Genomic DNA, 16085 nt, shown 5'->3' with positions numbered 1-16085 from the left:
GAACAAAGTAGGAAGAGGAAGGACTGTAGGAAGATACGAGAGAAGACATGATCCAAAGGCAGAGTCCTTGACTGGGGAAATGGTCTGGCTTTTCATCCATGGGTTGCAGCAGCAAAGAATGAAGTCAGTAGCCGCCAAGGGCAGGCCTGTGTGTGTACTGTAGCCTGTTCACTTACTCTGTACGAAATGCACGTGCAGGGCATATTGTACGTACATATCCGTTGCACATGCACCTTGAAGCATGCTGAGAAAATGCTGACAGATATATTCCAACACAAATCTTTGTCTAATTATATTCCTAACTGACACATGAAACAAGATGAAACCATATCCTGTGGAGGCATGCTCCTATGAGCAGGAAAAGCAACAATGTAACAAAAAGGGGATTAAACCAGGAAAAGTAAAGGCCTGTCACATAACATGATTTTTCACAAGTACAACAACAACAACAATAATATATCTTTATCTGCTGACTAATTATGCATCTATAATCTTATTAAAATGCATGATTGATTAAAAAAAAACCAGGATCTTTAGCTACTGAAGAAATTACACTTAATAAATAAAATAATACCCCAGCTCTATGGGATTCTCACCCAAATTAAAAGATCAGTTGGACTGAGATGTCTTCTCTAAAGAAAAGAGGTTCTTGGGGCGCCTGGGTGGCTCAGTGGGTTAAGCTGCTGCCTTCGGCTCAGGTCATGATCTCGGGGTCCTGAGATGGAGTCCCGCATCGGGCTCTCTGCTCAGCAGGGAGCCTGCTTCCCTCTCTCTCTCTCTCTGCCTGCCTCTCCGTCTACTTGTGATTTCTCTCTGCCAAATAAATAAATAAAATCTTAAAAAAAAAAAAAAAAAGAGGTTCTTATTTACAACTGCCTGGAGAAGAAATCCATTTAATATAAACACGTGTTGCCATCAGTTCTATCTGGCATGCTTGTTAGAATAAAACCTGATCACTTCGATGCGTAGGATAAAACATTAAATGGACTAAGATTTGTGGCTCTTGTATACAACAAAATTAAGTACTTTTTTTTTAAGATTTTTTTATTTATTTATTTGACAGACAGAGATCACAAGTAGGCAGAGAGGCAGGTGAGGGGGGCGGGGGAGGGTTGGGAGCAGGCTCCCTGCTGAGCAGCAAACCCAATGGGGCTTGATCCCAGGACCCTGGGATCACGGCCTGAGCTGAAGGCAGAGGCTTTGACCCACTGAGCCACCCAGGCGCCCAAAATTAAGTTCTTTAAAGGAGGCCCAAGTGCCTTGCATTAAAAGTGCAGACATATGTGCCGGAGGGCAATGCATAAAAATAAATTTGCCCATTATTTTCTTTTCCATGTATTTTTTTTCCTCCTTAAAGCAAAAATCCAATCTTAAGTAGAAACGGGTCAGGGGAGATGTTATTTCCCACAAAGGTTAATGCAAATCTCTTCATATCACCCAGCAAAAATCCACCAAGATGGTAGATGGGTGCGTGCCTGACCCTTGGATTTACAAACACCAAAACGTGAGGTGTGTAATGTTCTTGAACTGCTTACCTGTCTCCTGCTAGTTCCTCACTAGCCTGGTTCCCACCTCCTTGGAGCAAATAAGTGACTCTGTTCATTGCCTTTGGGGAGAGTGAATAAAGCCATTTATAAAGTCTTCGACTGAAGAGGACTCAGGACTGAGTCAAAAGGTACAGAAGAAACATCATTCCTTCCACACACATTTTCTGCCGGCTGTCTCAGTGCCAGACACACAGGATTCAGGGACCAGACAGGTCTTGGAACCATCCTACACTAGAACCCTCAAGAAGAGAAAAGCTTCTCTGGACCAGAGGGAGAGAGGAGAAAGGAGACAGGAGGATCCCTGGGAGGGGAGCCCCAGGCCTTGCTTCTGAGTCCGAGCCCCTGCAAAGCAGCAAAACGGGAGGGAAGTTGGGGACTGGACTGCTTCTTGGATTGTGGCCCTGGGAAACGGACGAGGGCCAGATAGGTTTGGGTTGAGCAGTGTGTCTGGGCAGATGGGGCCACAACCTACCCGCTATTTCCCTGCCGTGGCACCCGGAAGCAGCAGAATGGTTCCGAGGCTCTCCTCCCAGAAGGGAGTCTGCAAGAGGGCAGGCAGCTGGAGGCAGTGAGGGCAAAAGCAAATTAGAAAGGAGAGGCCTAGGGCTCCAGGTAGAAAACAAGGGAAGACACACCAACTCCCCCTCTCTGAGAGCATGTACCTCAGAAACCGTGTAATTGCAAATACTTTCTCGGTCTCTTTGAAATGTAAGTAAATCTATTTAAAAGCGAAATAAGCCCTTGACCCATGTGCCACCTGGAGGGTCTTGACCTGGAAGGTCTTCCTCAAGGACCTGAGAACAAAACAGTCCTGTCTGTTTCCATGGGGAGGTAGGAGCCTCTCTCCAAACTACATCCTGTTATAAAGGGTAATTTTCCTTTATGTGAAGCCTCTTGGTGAACACAGATGGTCACCCCATAACCAGGGAAAATCACCAAATTACTGGATGAATTATGTGTGACTCATGGGGCTGTCGAGTGTGGTGTCTCTCCCCCATCAATCGGATGGGGGCCCCCAGATGTGAGCCAACAGTCAGGAGCGTGGGGGCTGGGGGTGTGGCCAGTGCCAGGATTCACCTGAGGCAGAACAAAGGAGGTAGTTGATTGACTACACTACAAGGGAGCAGTGGGCAGGGCAGCAAAGGAAAGGCATCTGCAATGAGGCAGTGGGTGGGAGCTGTATTTAGAGGGGAAAGGGAGGAGGTATGGGGACTATGAAATTTTGCCCGCTTGTTGATAACCATGCCTGGTTGAAAGTAGCCCATTTTGGTAGGTTAGGGCCTACGGATCTTTGGACCCATTGGTAGGTTAGGGCCTACGGATCTTTTGAGGTGGGTCGTCTGATGGGCCTGTCTGTATTCAGCTCAGTGATGGGTGGTTACCATGGGCCCTTTCTAATTTCCATTGTTCAAGCCTGTTGCCTAAAAGCAGCTGCTACATCCAGTCCTCCTACTTGAGGACTAGCTATTGTTTATCTTGAGAACGGGGATGCATGGGTTGTAAGTACACAAAACGGTGAGATTTCTTTCTGTTTTTTGCAATCTCTGTACTGTGTCTCCCATTCTGATTTAATGTTTATCCAATAATAAAAGTGTTTTCATTCTCTTCTCCCTTTGCAGAAAGATTTTCTGGGTTGGGAGTTATTGTTTTTAATTGTTTCCCCCAATAACGTGAACAGGACAAAGGGAAAGGACAGTCATTGACTTAGTGAACACAGACTTGGACGGACGAGATGACATCAAGGACCATCCTGACCAGCCCTGATCCTACCTACCGAACTTCCCTGAAATTTAGATGCAACATCTGGAGAAAAGGCAGGAAACCCAATTGAGTAGATTCAAGTACTCCTCCTCTACAGAACGGGAGCTCAAAGTAAAGATTAGTTACAGAAAAATAAACAAGGCATAATGTCGTATCTACCTGACTCAGATCTGCACCAGTCACAGCATGAATAAACCAGCCATTGCTAGTTTAACGACTAGTCTTACTACACCTGTACTAACGACCCATTTCCTTTGGGTGAAGCAGGATGGGGAACCAGTAGAAGGAAACATTTGTAACACGTATAGCTATAATTGTCAAACTTTGCTACTTATTAAACTCCCCTGCGGAATTTTAAAAGTGCTGATTCCCAGGCAAAACCTCCTAAGCTAATAACTTCAAATCTCTGGCAGGAGGTTGGAGCATCACTATTTCTTAAAGTTCCCCCAAGTGAGTTCATTGCACAGCAAATTTAAGAACCAGTGATTTTAAAACGGTACTTCTCAAACTTCAGTGTGCACACAAATCAACTAAGTATCTTGATAATACAAAGATTCTGATACGGGAGGTTGGGACGTGGCCTGAGAGCCTTACATTTCTAACCAGCTCCCACCCTTAGTAGCAAGGATTTAAAGACCTCTATTTTGTGCCTGGGTTCTACTTCTGATTATTAAGAAGTTAGCAGCTGTGCTGTGAAGGGTAGACTGGGGAGTCGGACTGCCTGGCCTTGAGTCTTGCCTCTGCTGTCAACTGGACTTCAATGTCTTTATCTGTAAACTGAGGATGACGACAAAAATATCTACAATGTTAGAAGCCGTAAAAGTAGCATGAGAAATGTATCATTCATCTCAATTCACAGATGAGGACCTTAGAGTTCAACAACCATCAGGACTTGACCCAAGCTCGCCTTGTTAGTAACCAGCAGGAAGGGACTGAACCATTGGTCTTTTCCCACCATATCCTGCTGCTTTAAGGGTCTGGATTGAATTGTCTCATTATCTTCCTGTCTTCCCTGTATCCCTGAGGTTCTAGGTGCAGAGAGTGCAAACCTGAGTCACCTCTGTCCCTCCCTCCCCTTCCTTTGTAAATAGCGGTCCCTTGCTAAAGCTCTAAGAGGTCATTTCCTCTCCCTCTGCTCTATTCCTACAGCGTTACTCAGATTCAGCTTCCAGATTCCAGTTACCCCGAACTTCTAAAATAACTTCCCTTCTTTTTCATTAATACGTCTTCTCTCATAGGTGTCCCTACTCTGAAATCTTTGGCACTATTTCCAAATTAATCCAACCATGGGACTTCCCCTTCCATAAACCGGCAAATAAAACCCCATCTTCATCGCCTGCTTTTCCACCATCTGACCCAGACCACTTTTCTTTTTAACTGCTTCCTCTGTAATGCCTTCTTCCTCTTGTCTCCCCACCACGTGGCTTTCAAAGAGACTACCAAAAATAAAGAGCGTAAAATAGCTCAGTAATATTTTAGTTTGATTCCAAGTTGAAATAATTATATCTTGGCTATATCAGGTTAAAGAAAAGTATAATACTAAAATTCATTTCACTTGTTTCTGTTTCTCTCTATTTCGCTACTAGAAAGTTTAAAATTCTAGTATGTGGATTGCATTTGTGGCTTGCCTTACATTTCTATTGGAAAGTACTGCTTTAGGGTACATAGGAAATATCTGGGAGTCCTGCTTAAAATGCGAATTGACAGGACCAGCCTGTGGAATCTAGTTCAACTTTCTGTACTTCCCACAGAGATGAGCAGGAGCTACATAGTGACTGTAATTCTTTACTCTCTTGCTTCTCTTCCCACTACCAAGTGCCTGATTCTCTTCGTATTTCTCTGTTGCAGTAACCGAGAAAGGGGATCAGTTTGACCTTGGTAATCATAAGTGACCCTCTTCAGTCAGACAGACAGAGATCACAAGTAGGCAGAGGCAGGCAGAGAGAGAGAGGAAGAAGCAAACTCCCCACGGAGCAGAGAGCCCAATGTGGGGGCTTGATCCCAGGATTCTGGGATCATGACCTGGGCCGAAGGCAGAGGCTTTAACCCACTGAGCCACCTAGGTTCCCCTAGTCAGAGCTTTTGTACCAGGCTACCACATAGGTCTCTGCCTCATGGATTGGTTATCCTTCGGTCAAGTGTTCATCTCTAGACCAATCATCTGTGGCTGATGGGGAGGGTGGAGGAGGCATGGATCAGGTTAAACAAAGGACAAGAATGACCAGAACCTCTCCTCTCTGGAGGGTCAATGGATGGCCAGCTTTGTTTACAGGGGACTGTAGGAATCCCCAGCACAGACTGGCCTGGCCATCAGTGAATTAATTCAGAAATTAAAAGAACACAATGCACATTCAAAGGTCCTGTGAGCACTAGAGCCAAGGATTGATTATTTCCTGAACTACTCTTTGGATACAATTCCAGCCAAGCCACTCTACAAATAACGATGACGATAGATCTATTCTCCAAAATATTTCAGTCACTTCCAATAGCCAGCTGGCCAGAGTAAACAAGGAATTTAGGTGGGGAGAGAGAGAGAATGCAGAGGCCGATGGGGCAATATATGGATACAGAGAGGCAGGCACTGTTCCAGTCCCAAAGATGCCACGACATAGCCCTAGGACCTTGAGCAAGACGCTCAACCCCTCCGGCCTCAGGCTTGTCACCTTTTCAGACTACAAAGTGACAAGGATTGTGAAGTTTAGATGGAATGATAGACATAAAGATGCTTTTTAAAGTTAGGAGGGCTGTGCAAATGTTATATGAGTTGTCATTTACTATACGTTTACTAACAAAGGAGTAACCCCTACAGTGAGTCTTCCCCAGTGAAGACCCCCTGAATACAGACCATCTGGTTGTATTTCTTCAACTTTGTTAAAGTATTGGAAATGTTAACTCTCAGCTCTCACGGCTTATTAGTGCTTACCTCCAGTTGCCGCTTCCTCTGGGTATGCCTTCAGGAATCCACCCACCTCAAGCCATCAAACTGTGCCATGGGACCAGCAGCGGGCCACGAGCCACACAGTATGCATTTGAGAGAAATACAGTCAGTCCCATGGCTAATGACAACTGTCAGCTTCATCTGATGGTAGTTTTTCCCAATTCCTGTCCAAATATTCGAGATTTATGACATCTTCTAATGCCCCACCACAACATCTCTGTTTAAATAATCCAAATGGCAAGAAAAATGATAAAAGAAAATTTTAGCTATCATGTTTTCAGCCCTCATTAATTGCCATGCAGAATCTTGGGGGAAAACAAAAAACAATTTTCTTCACACCCAAGGTAAGAGGACACCCCCACCCCCACCCCTCAAACGCTCAATTTTATGGAGAACCAATTCAGAAATGCTGAGGAGGTTTTCCTTTTCCTGTTCCTTTACGGAGAGTCTGAGGCTTCTACTCTACCAAGGACAGCAGGAGAAAAGGATCTGCCTATTTGCATAACTGATGGGAAGCACGGGAATTTCGGTGCTTCTGGAAAAAGGGAGCTCTGCGTCTTTAAGGCTCCGCGGAGCTCGGTCTCTGCTCGACGCAGACAGACCGGCTCTGCCGCAGCGACTCATCCTATCGATAAGGTTCACTTAGCCAAGGTGGAGGATGGGAAAAGAATGGAGCTGTCCCAGCTACTCAATGAGATCAGGGCAAACTATGAAAAGCTCCTCACGAGAAATCAGATAGAGACCGTGCTCTCAACAAGGATCCAGGTAATGATTTCATACAGACAGGCACCTTCCAGGATAAGGAGACAATCCCTGTCTATCCAATTCCTGTCCCGGCCTCTCTGAGGTACAGTATTTCCTTTTCAATGCAGCGTCTACTGGGGAAGGAATTTAGGTTTTACTGCGATGTGACTGGGACCACGGGGAAACGCTGGGATTATACTGTTATGTGGCCGTTTGATTCATGTCAATTGATGATTTTTACATCAGTGGTGAGGTTCCTATCATTAACAAAACATGGGGCCAACATGCAATAAAATGGGGCACTCTAACCTCTTTTTGCCATCCTTCAGGAAGGAGGCATTTCAAATACCCTTCGAAAGATATTACAGAGTTATTTATAGAGAATGTTTCAATAACGTCTTTAAAATGGCAAGCTTTATGGTAACATGTATTAGCTTGCTCACTTCGTAGAGATAAAACGAAATAAAATATTTCTGAAAGGTTTCTGTCATCAGTTTTATACCAGATTGTTATAAATAGAAATTATCGAAGTATGTGAAGGTGGCATTCCGAAACAGTGATATAAACTGGGAGAATCAAAATCCCCCAAATTGATACTGACTCTCCACTTACAGATTTTTGCTTTTGTACTACAAGATGAGAAATGTTTATTTCCAGTACAAGTCATGAAATATTTTAGTATTAAAAAGAGGGAGAGCCCAGTTGAATAAAGGCTAAATCCTAATTTCATAGACTTACTTTGTTTTAAAGTGACAATGCATTTAGCAATTAATTAAGATCTCAAACATTTAAATTAAATGCACAAACAAATATTTTAGAAAGAAGATTTAAAAATTCAGGGTTGGTTTTTGGGTTTGGGGGTTGTTTTACCTATTATATCTAAGTTCAAATTCTATTCCAGGCACCCAAATACAGCAAAGAGTGAACTTAAGAAGAATCACCAAAAGTAAAAAAATATTTCTAGGAAATCATAGGACTTTATTTCATTAACAATTCATTTTCGGTGACAATATAAATTTTACCTCTAGGTAATATTTTCATTCTTCACAAAGAATGATCAATATCCTAGATCAAGCAAAGTCACTGAGATATTTAAGTATTGGAATAGTTCACTCACCTTTTGTAAAGAAAAAGGAAAAAATTATTAGATGATAATTTTTGAAAATTATAAACCAAATAAACATTTTATTTGGCCATGGTACCAATACAAGTTATTTAGTTTGTAAGTCACAATGCCAAAATTAGCAAATTAAAGGGAAAAGGCAAGGCTACTATAAGTTTTGTTTAGGGTCTGTTTAACATATATCTACTTTAGAAGTTGGGTTTTTTTTTTTCCCCAAAGAATTCGGAATGTCAGAATAAATTCAGGGAAGCCTGATTCATTATTATAAAATAAAGAAACATAAGCTTTTTGTGATTTATTATTGTAGAACAAACTACCCCCAAATTTCGTGGATTAAAACAACCATGACATTCTCTCATGATTTTGTGGGTTGACTAGGTTCAGTGGGGGTGATTCTTCCGCTGTGCATGACATTGGCTGAGACCGTAATCATCTTGGGGCACAGCTGGGCTGGGACATCCAAGGTGGCTCACTCCCGTGTCTGGTGCCTTGGCAGGGGATTTTTGGAAGGCCAGCTCAGCTGAGACAGTTGGGTCTGTTTCTCTCTCTCTGGGTCCCCTCAGGGTCTCTCTCCATCTGGCCTCTCTGCAATCTCTCCAGCCGGATGTCCAAACTTCTTAACATGTTGGCCCAAGGCTCCCCAAAAGCACAGGAGTGCAAGCTGTCAGGGCTTCCTGAGGTTTAGGGCAATAGCTGGCACTTCTGCCACATTCTGCTGGCTAAAGCAAGACAGAAGGTCCACCCAGATTTGGTACAGAAGGGGACCACACAAGGACATGAATTTGGGGAGATGTGGGTCATTGGGGACCATCTTCAACATCTAGCTACCACATAAATGTAGCTGCTGGTTTCATACACAAAATCCAAAAGACCAGCAGATACAAGCATTCTTATGCTTTCCTATTTGCTACATTCTCAACATTCTCTTTTGTAGTTGCTCTGCTAAGTGTTGCTGCTTAACTTTGCCAACTTAACACTAAGAAAAAGTGATACAACAAAACAAAAGAGATGTATGAATTTTGTTCTTTAATGCCTTGCCCTAAACTTTGTGAACTTTCATTTACTGCAGTGCTTTCTTTAAAAAAAAAAAAAAATCTATTGTACCATCAAATTAAAATTTGTGATTGCAAAATGCATTTTTATAAAAGCATTAATAAGTTATAATTTTTGCTACAAAATACTACAGTCAATTCCATACGTTGCCTCTGCTGCTCTTGGGACCAAATGTTGAGAATTCTGTCAAAGGATACTTTCATTTGATTTGAACATCAGCATAAGAACATTCAAAGCCAAATAGAACATATTCCACTTGTTATTTAATATGACATTTAGAAAACAATCTTTAAAGATGTAATTTTGGCTACTTCCCCAGATACCCAAGATTAACATGCTTTCCAAAAAGATCGGTTAAATAAGGTAAATTGACTGGGGGTTCTCCTTCTACGGAAGTCATTTTAGAGCCTCTAATGCCTATGATAACCTAATTCTCTAAATTATTCATAATATAACTTCCCAACAGTATTTAATCTCTGTCCATATGCCCAGTTCCAGAATTGATCGGTTTCAGATACATAACTTTATCTGCTTTTACAAAGCAGCCTACAAGAAAATACAGGGGAAATAATAGCTAAGTTTCAACCCATCTTTCTCATAAGGTCATAAATAATAGAAAGTTAAGAATCAGAGGCCTCAAACTTAGATTCTCCAAAATGGTACTTTTCATTTAATAGAAGTATTTTTCTCTGCATTTCATAGATTATCATATTAGGAAGAAATGCCTGAGGTTCATTTTGTGTCTCAGAACACTGAAGCAATTCACTTGCTCCCCTATCTGACTAATGAGTAACTAAGCCCTGGGACGCACTTTTGAAATTTAACAGTTTAAAGAAAAACTGATGAGGCGCCTATGCTGTGTTTCTAGGATGACTTTTAAAGGTCTCATTTTCAAGAGCGCTCTTTGTTTCTGTTATTCTTGTGGCTGGTGGCTTACTTAAAGCTAGAAGAAGATATGAGCAAAAAAATGGACAAAGATGAAGAGGCTTTAAAGGCAGCTCGAGCAGAACTCAAGGAAGCGCGACGCCAGTGGCACCACCTGCAAGTGGAAATTGAGTCTCTCCAGGCAGTGGTGAGAATGAGCTCAAAAGAGACTGGCCCACTGAGTCCCCAGACATTTGTTGATTAAAAGAGAAAGAGAGAAAGGAATAATACCCCTTACCTTACAGAGAGAAACTTGAAAAGCAAGGCCACAGAATTCTATCCCTGGTCCTAGTTCAACTAACCCCCACCCCCATCATGGCCATTGCTATTCTCAGTTCGTTCAAGGTCTAGTTCATGGCTATAAAAAGGAAGTAATCCTTTCTTATCATCCTAGGGTTCTCTAATTGCTGCAGTTGGGAGAATATAGCCTTGGTGGGGGAGGGGCGGGGGGCGGGGAGGGAGTCTTCTATCTCCATGCCTAAAATTTCTAATAGTAAAAAATATTTAAATACCTTCCTAAAATGCCTTTTCTAAGCAGCCTGTTCTGCTTTAACATTCAATATTCTATATTTCCAATTTTTAAAAAGCCAAATAAATCAGAATGATAAGTCACTCACACTGCAGGGTTTTTTTGTTTTGTTTTGTTTTGTTTTGTTTTTTTGGCCATAAGAATTATTACGAGATTCCTTTGAAATACTAAGCTCTCTAGCTATCTAGATACAATTTTTTTTTTCATTTGCAAACTCCACACAGTTGTAAGGAAGCATCTTTTGCATAAGTGACATACCATTATGGCAAACTTTGAAAGAACACGATAGAATGGAGACATTGTAAATCCGATCTCAGCAGCACATTTTGTCTCACTGATTTCACTGATGAAAGTCTATATAAAATAGGAAAGAGGCCTTGAAAACTCCCTACACGCCAGTGAGCAACATTACCAGATGCAGCTGCAAGACCTAGAGGCCGTGATTGAAGGACTAGAAAAAGAGCTGCAGGAAGTAAGGCGGGGCATTGAAAAGCAGCTTCAAGAGCACGAGATGCTTCTCAACACGAAGATGAGGCTAGAACAAGAAATCGCCACTTATCGCCGCCTCCTAGAAAAGGAAGAAATCAGGTACCTAATCCCATATGCAGTCGTTAATGGTCACTTGACCAGAAATACAGAGCTTCTGTCTTTGTTGAGGTAGAGAAATTACGTCTAAAAAGCCATCATCAGCATGGCATGCTCCCTGGGTTCCTACAGCAAAATAGGATTAGTAGACATTGTGAAGAATATGTGGAAGAACTAGTTCCAGCCTCCCAAAATTATGAACAGAATGGCCGAAGTCAGGGACAGTAGCTACAACAAAGAGCCCTTCACACCTATAGCGAAAATGTAAATAATTCTCAATCACTACAAGAATGACCTTTCTGGACTTGCTCATTTTCCTTGTCTCTTTTAGAATTAGTTAATGCCTTCTATGGACCACCCACAAAGAAAGCTTGGAAAATGCACATATTACCACATTCCCCCCACCCAGGGCCCACTCCCACCACAGATCAAAAGCCAAAATTAATAATTTAGTTCTGAATACATGATTTAAAAGACTTCCGGATTTCTTGATAACAAAAGTATCAAAATATCACAAAAGAGGAATTCTTACTAATTCAGTTTCATAATCAGCAATCACTTAAAAGATCACATGGCTTTGAGCACAGGACATCCTCCAATTTTCCATGTTCCCATAGAAAGAAAACTTTATTCTTGCTTGCTCCAGGATTCTGAGTCTTCTACAAAATTAGATGAAACTGCTTTAACCTATAATAAGTTTTGACATTTATTAAAGTTTTGAAAAACATGGATTGAATTCAAAATCTACCACTTACTAGCTGAGTGACACCAGGCAAGTTACCAAACCTCTCTGTGCCTCGATTTTTTCATCCATAAAATGGGAATGATACTACCCACCTCATAGGATTCCTGTGAGCATTGAATAGATTGTTTGTAAAGTGCTTAAAACAGAGGTATGTTAATATACACACACATATAATGTCTTGTTAAATAAAATAAGTGGTTGTGGATTTTATTTAATGCCTAATCATTGAAGATGTTGAAAAGTGGTCTTTAATATTCCTTTAATACAATTTTTAAAACATTCACTATGCTATATTTAAGATATACAAGAAAATATCAAGAATGTCATGAACTTCATGTACACACTTCCCCCAGCTTGAGAAGTGAAATATTTGTGGTGTTGCTGAAGTCTCCCCACCCCCACTCCAGGCACCTAACCCTATCCCATAACCCCATTCTCTTTCTTAGTCTAACCTGGCTCCTGAATCTGATGCTTATTTGCCATAAACATTCCTTTCTACTAATATGTATATATATCTCTGAACAAAATATGAAATTGTTTTGCCTATTATTTTAACCTTTATAAAATTAGCTACAAATTACCTTTCAATTTTCCCACTCAGTGGTATACTAGAAGATTCATCATAAAGAAACAGTATACCCTTAGTTCATTTATTTTCATTGTTAAATAGAATTTCCATTGTATAAATACACTACATTTTATCCATTCTCTTACTGGTGAGCATTTGTTTCAATTATATGCTAACACAGTGTTGCTTCTATAATATAATTCTTTCCAATTTCAGATATTATGGTTGTATCCAAGGTGAGAAAAAAGAACAAAAACCTTCGACAAGTAGAGTTGGCTTTGTTTTACCTTCAGGTGAGTTTCTGATATAAGTAAACAAACTTAAAAAATAAAGTGTCATTTATAAGGATTATAACTAAATACTATAAAGTAGCAAAAACAAGCAATATTTGAAAGAAGTTTGACATATGAATCAACTGTGACTAGTACTCAACACTGTGGTTTAACGTTTCACGATAACATTTTCACAGCCATTATAAATGAAATATCTTTTTCAACGAAGCTCCCACAAAAGTATGAGAACGAAAAAGTGGAAACAGTGACCAAACAGGCAATACTAAATGGAAATATTGTGAAGGAGAGCACTGAGGCTCGTGGCACTATTCAGTAAGTAAAATAACTTTGACTAATAATAATAAACACATGCAAACTTCAGTAATCTTTGCGTGTTTTCAAACATAATTTTAATATGCTATTTTTTAACTCTGACATGAGTAAATATATTTAAACAAAACTCAGATATAGGGGTACTCAATCCTTAATTCGCCATTTTTCCAAAAATATAATCAAAACATGAAATTCCATAGAATTCCTTAGAAATTATACCTGTGTGATTTTTAAAGTATGTAAATTATAAACTCCACAATGTAAATTGTGAGTTATAACTCAAAATGTGTCAATTATGAATTACATCAATTTCTTGATTTCTTTTTTATGTGGAATCCATATTACATATTTTTAATAGATCCATACTTCTTCATATGGAAAGGTTTATTGTATCATTTCAGGACAGAGAAGGTGGATGAAGTTATTAAAGAATGGGAAGGCTCCTTCTTTAAAGATAACCCTCGATTAAGGAAAAAATCGGTTTCTCTTCGATTTGATCTTCATTTAGCAGCCACTGATGAAGGGTGTTTACAGACTAAGCAGGATAATCTACCAGATATAGAAGTCAGGCTTATCATGAGAAGATCATGCAGTATCCCCTCTATCAAACCTCCATCAGCAGCTAATTAATCCAACGACAGTACTTGACTTGATTTGAAAATGACATTAGGGTGGACCAAGGTGGGCCATGCTGACTGCTTTCTGTCCCAAAATGTAAGTTATTAAGTATGTATGCAATGATTAATGTGTGATTCTCTTCAGAAAACAAACAGGAAGGGACACAATTTCTCTGAATCTAATTATGGATGCATTCTTTGAAGAAGAGGAGCTTCAAAATAAAATCAGAAATTCAGTATGGTTTCTATTTTGTTTACTCCAAATAGTGTTCTTTTCCTCTTGAAATTTTATCAGGGACTATAAGCATTAAGGTGGCTTGGTTAAAAGTCTTTGAAATTTCACTCAGTGGCTGAGTATTCTAAGGAAAAGGAACAATTTGTTTAAGTATGATTGTATTATATTAAGAATCACACTGACTTATTCATCGTTATTCCATGACTGGTTATAGCTAAAAAGATTTTTCTACTTAAAAAAGAAAGCAATTGTAAACAAACTTTTAAAGAGGACTCACTATTCACATATCAAAAAAAAATTTTTTTTTTTTATTTTGAGACAATCATTTGCATACTTAGAAAAATAAGAGTTACTTTCCACAAGCACTTCCAAACAAACTATAGAACACACCCCTGGCTAATCTGATGATTAAATAAATCTTCATCCAAAAGCTTTTTGTAATATGATCTGTTTTCCGAAGAGTTACTTTATTCAAGGACCTTTAAGGTTGTGTCCTCCCCCACAAAAAATCAGAAGGCCAGTGGCACAAATAAAAGATGAAAATCTTGTTGCTACCATTACTAGAATAGAGTTCTCTAATCTCACCATCCCAACTTTTCCTTCTGTAAAATTAAATGTGACTAATTTGAATATCCAATGTGAGCATTAGGTAAGATACTAGGTAAAAGTATTATAAATATTTCTTGCAATCATTTATGTGAGTTAAGAGAACAATATTGTTATCTAAGTGATGAGTATTTGCAGGATTTCCATTTTTAAATTGTTCAAACTGTAATAAATACGGACAGAAAACCTATTTGTGAATAAGACAAGTACTGTTGCAAAGTTTTTTAAACAACTTAATTTGTTTAATACAGGCATATTTATTTATTTTAAGACCTTAAATAATAAATACCTGTTTTAAAACATTAGAAATTTATAGGCTATCACTTTTTTTCTAAGCAAAAAAAAAAAAAAAAAAAGTTGAGTACAACTTACCATACTTTTTCCCAGCTAAAGTATCATCAAAGGGCTACAGCTCAGTTAGCATTTTCATTACCAGTCTTTGCAATCTCTCTCTCATTTCACTCAGAACAAAATATATATTTTAACCAGGAGAAAATTATGTTAAATCATCTTTAACATAATGCAGGGATATAAAATTTTTAAATTTTCTTTTTCAATTACCTTTAGATTCCTTTCAGCCTCTCTTATTCTATTTAGCAAAAGGGATGATTTGTTTTGTCAAGGATACAATAGCATGTTAAATGCTTATTCTTGTGTAAGCATCTGTCCTAAAATACATCTTATACAGTGTTTTCATTCAATATTAGTTAAATGCTATGCTACTACTAATTTCATTAATGCTTTGAAAAATGCAATCATATAAACTATTGTACTAAAGTTACTGTACTAAGCAACAGTAATCATAATAAAACAATATCTAGTATAATCTACATGCAGTGTTCAGAACAGTACTGGGCATCATAATTGCTTGTTATAGTAATTCCGCTATGCAGCTCTTGTGTGTATAACATGTACATTTTAAAATACAGTACTTGAATTTATTTAAAAAAATTATTTGTTTTGGGGCATTTTAAATCGGGATATGAATTTACCAAAGTAAATGATACCACTACAATAAAAAAAAAACCTGAAACATGAACTCCAAAGCTGCATTTTATTTGAGTTTGATACATTGTATTGTGTTTAATTGTTCCAATATTGTTAGTTCCCTTGGGGAATAAGACTGCAACCATAGACAGAAAATAGTTTTTATACTTTTTTTTGCAAAAGAAAAGTTAAGAATGGTACAGTTTAATAAATGATATATTCTAATTAAGAGAATCAAAACAATCGCATCACCCTGGGAAAAGTATAATAGCCATAATTTGCTAAGTGTTTATTCTGCTCCTGGCACTTTCCTGAGCAAGCTCATACATGTTCTCTAATCCTGACAGCTGGGCTACAAGATTCTATCCTCATTTTATGGATGAGTAGAAATTAATATTCTTCACTCTGATTTTTGTGTATGTTAACATACAAATACAAAAGCAAAGAGTAATTCCAGTTACTAACAATTTTATAGGATCCTTAACCCCGGGTGCTGTAACTAATTCTCCATGTGAGCA

At 39.1% G+C, this 16085-nt stretch overlaps 1 protein-coding gene across 4 annotated transcripts; it reads left to right on the top strand.

Moving 5' to 3' along the window:
• The first annotated feature begins 6808 nt into the window (after positions 1–6808).
• Positions 6809–15619, top strand: KRT222 (keratin 222). 4 transcript variants are annotated; one of them, XM_082706071.1, is made up of 6 exons: positions 6809–7011; positions 10110–10238; positions 10987–11207; positions 12734–12810; positions 12987–13122; positions 13524–15619. In XM_082706071.1, the coding sequence occupies exons 1-6, from the start codon at positions 6916–6918 to the stop codon at positions 13750–13752; spliced, it is 888 nt and encodes a 295-aa protein (XP_082562197.1). In that variant the 5' UTR covers positions 6809–6915; the 3' UTR covers positions 13753–15619. The 4 variants fall into 4 exon arrangements, with proteins under 4 accessions (XP_082562197.1, XP_082562200.1, XP_082562198.1 ...); XM_082706074.1 differs by having other exon boundaries at positions 6824–7011; positions 10114–10238; XM_082706072.1 differs by having other exon boundaries at positions 7003–7093.
• Positions 15620–16085: the final 466 nt, after the last annotated feature.

Source organism: Mustela nivalis (genome assembly GCF_964662115.1).
Source record: "Mustela nivalis genome assembly, chromosome: 17".
NCBI classification, from domain to species: Eukaryota; Metazoa; Chordata; class Mammalia; order Carnivora; family Mustelidae; genus Mustela; species Mustela nivalis.
Note: the sequence above shows the minus strand (reverse complement) of the source record. Positions and strands in the feature narration are given on the sequence as shown.

What these genes read in the sequence shown, in the direction of transcription:
- KRT222 (XM_082706071.1), top strand. Translation starts at nt 6,916, where the DNA reads ATGGAGCTGTCCCAGCTACTCAATGAGATCAGGGCAAACTATGAAAAG. An exon ending in TGCTCTCAACAAGGATCCAG is followed by an intron (nt 7,012 to 10,109) that starts GTAATGATTTCA and finishes GCTTACTTAAAG; the next exon opens with CTAGAAGAAGATATGAGCAA. An exon ending in TTGAGTCTCTCCAGGCAGTG is followed by an intron (nt 10,239 to 10,986) that starts GTGAGAATGAGC and finishes TATATAAAATAG; the next exon opens with GAAAGAGGCCTTGAAAACTC.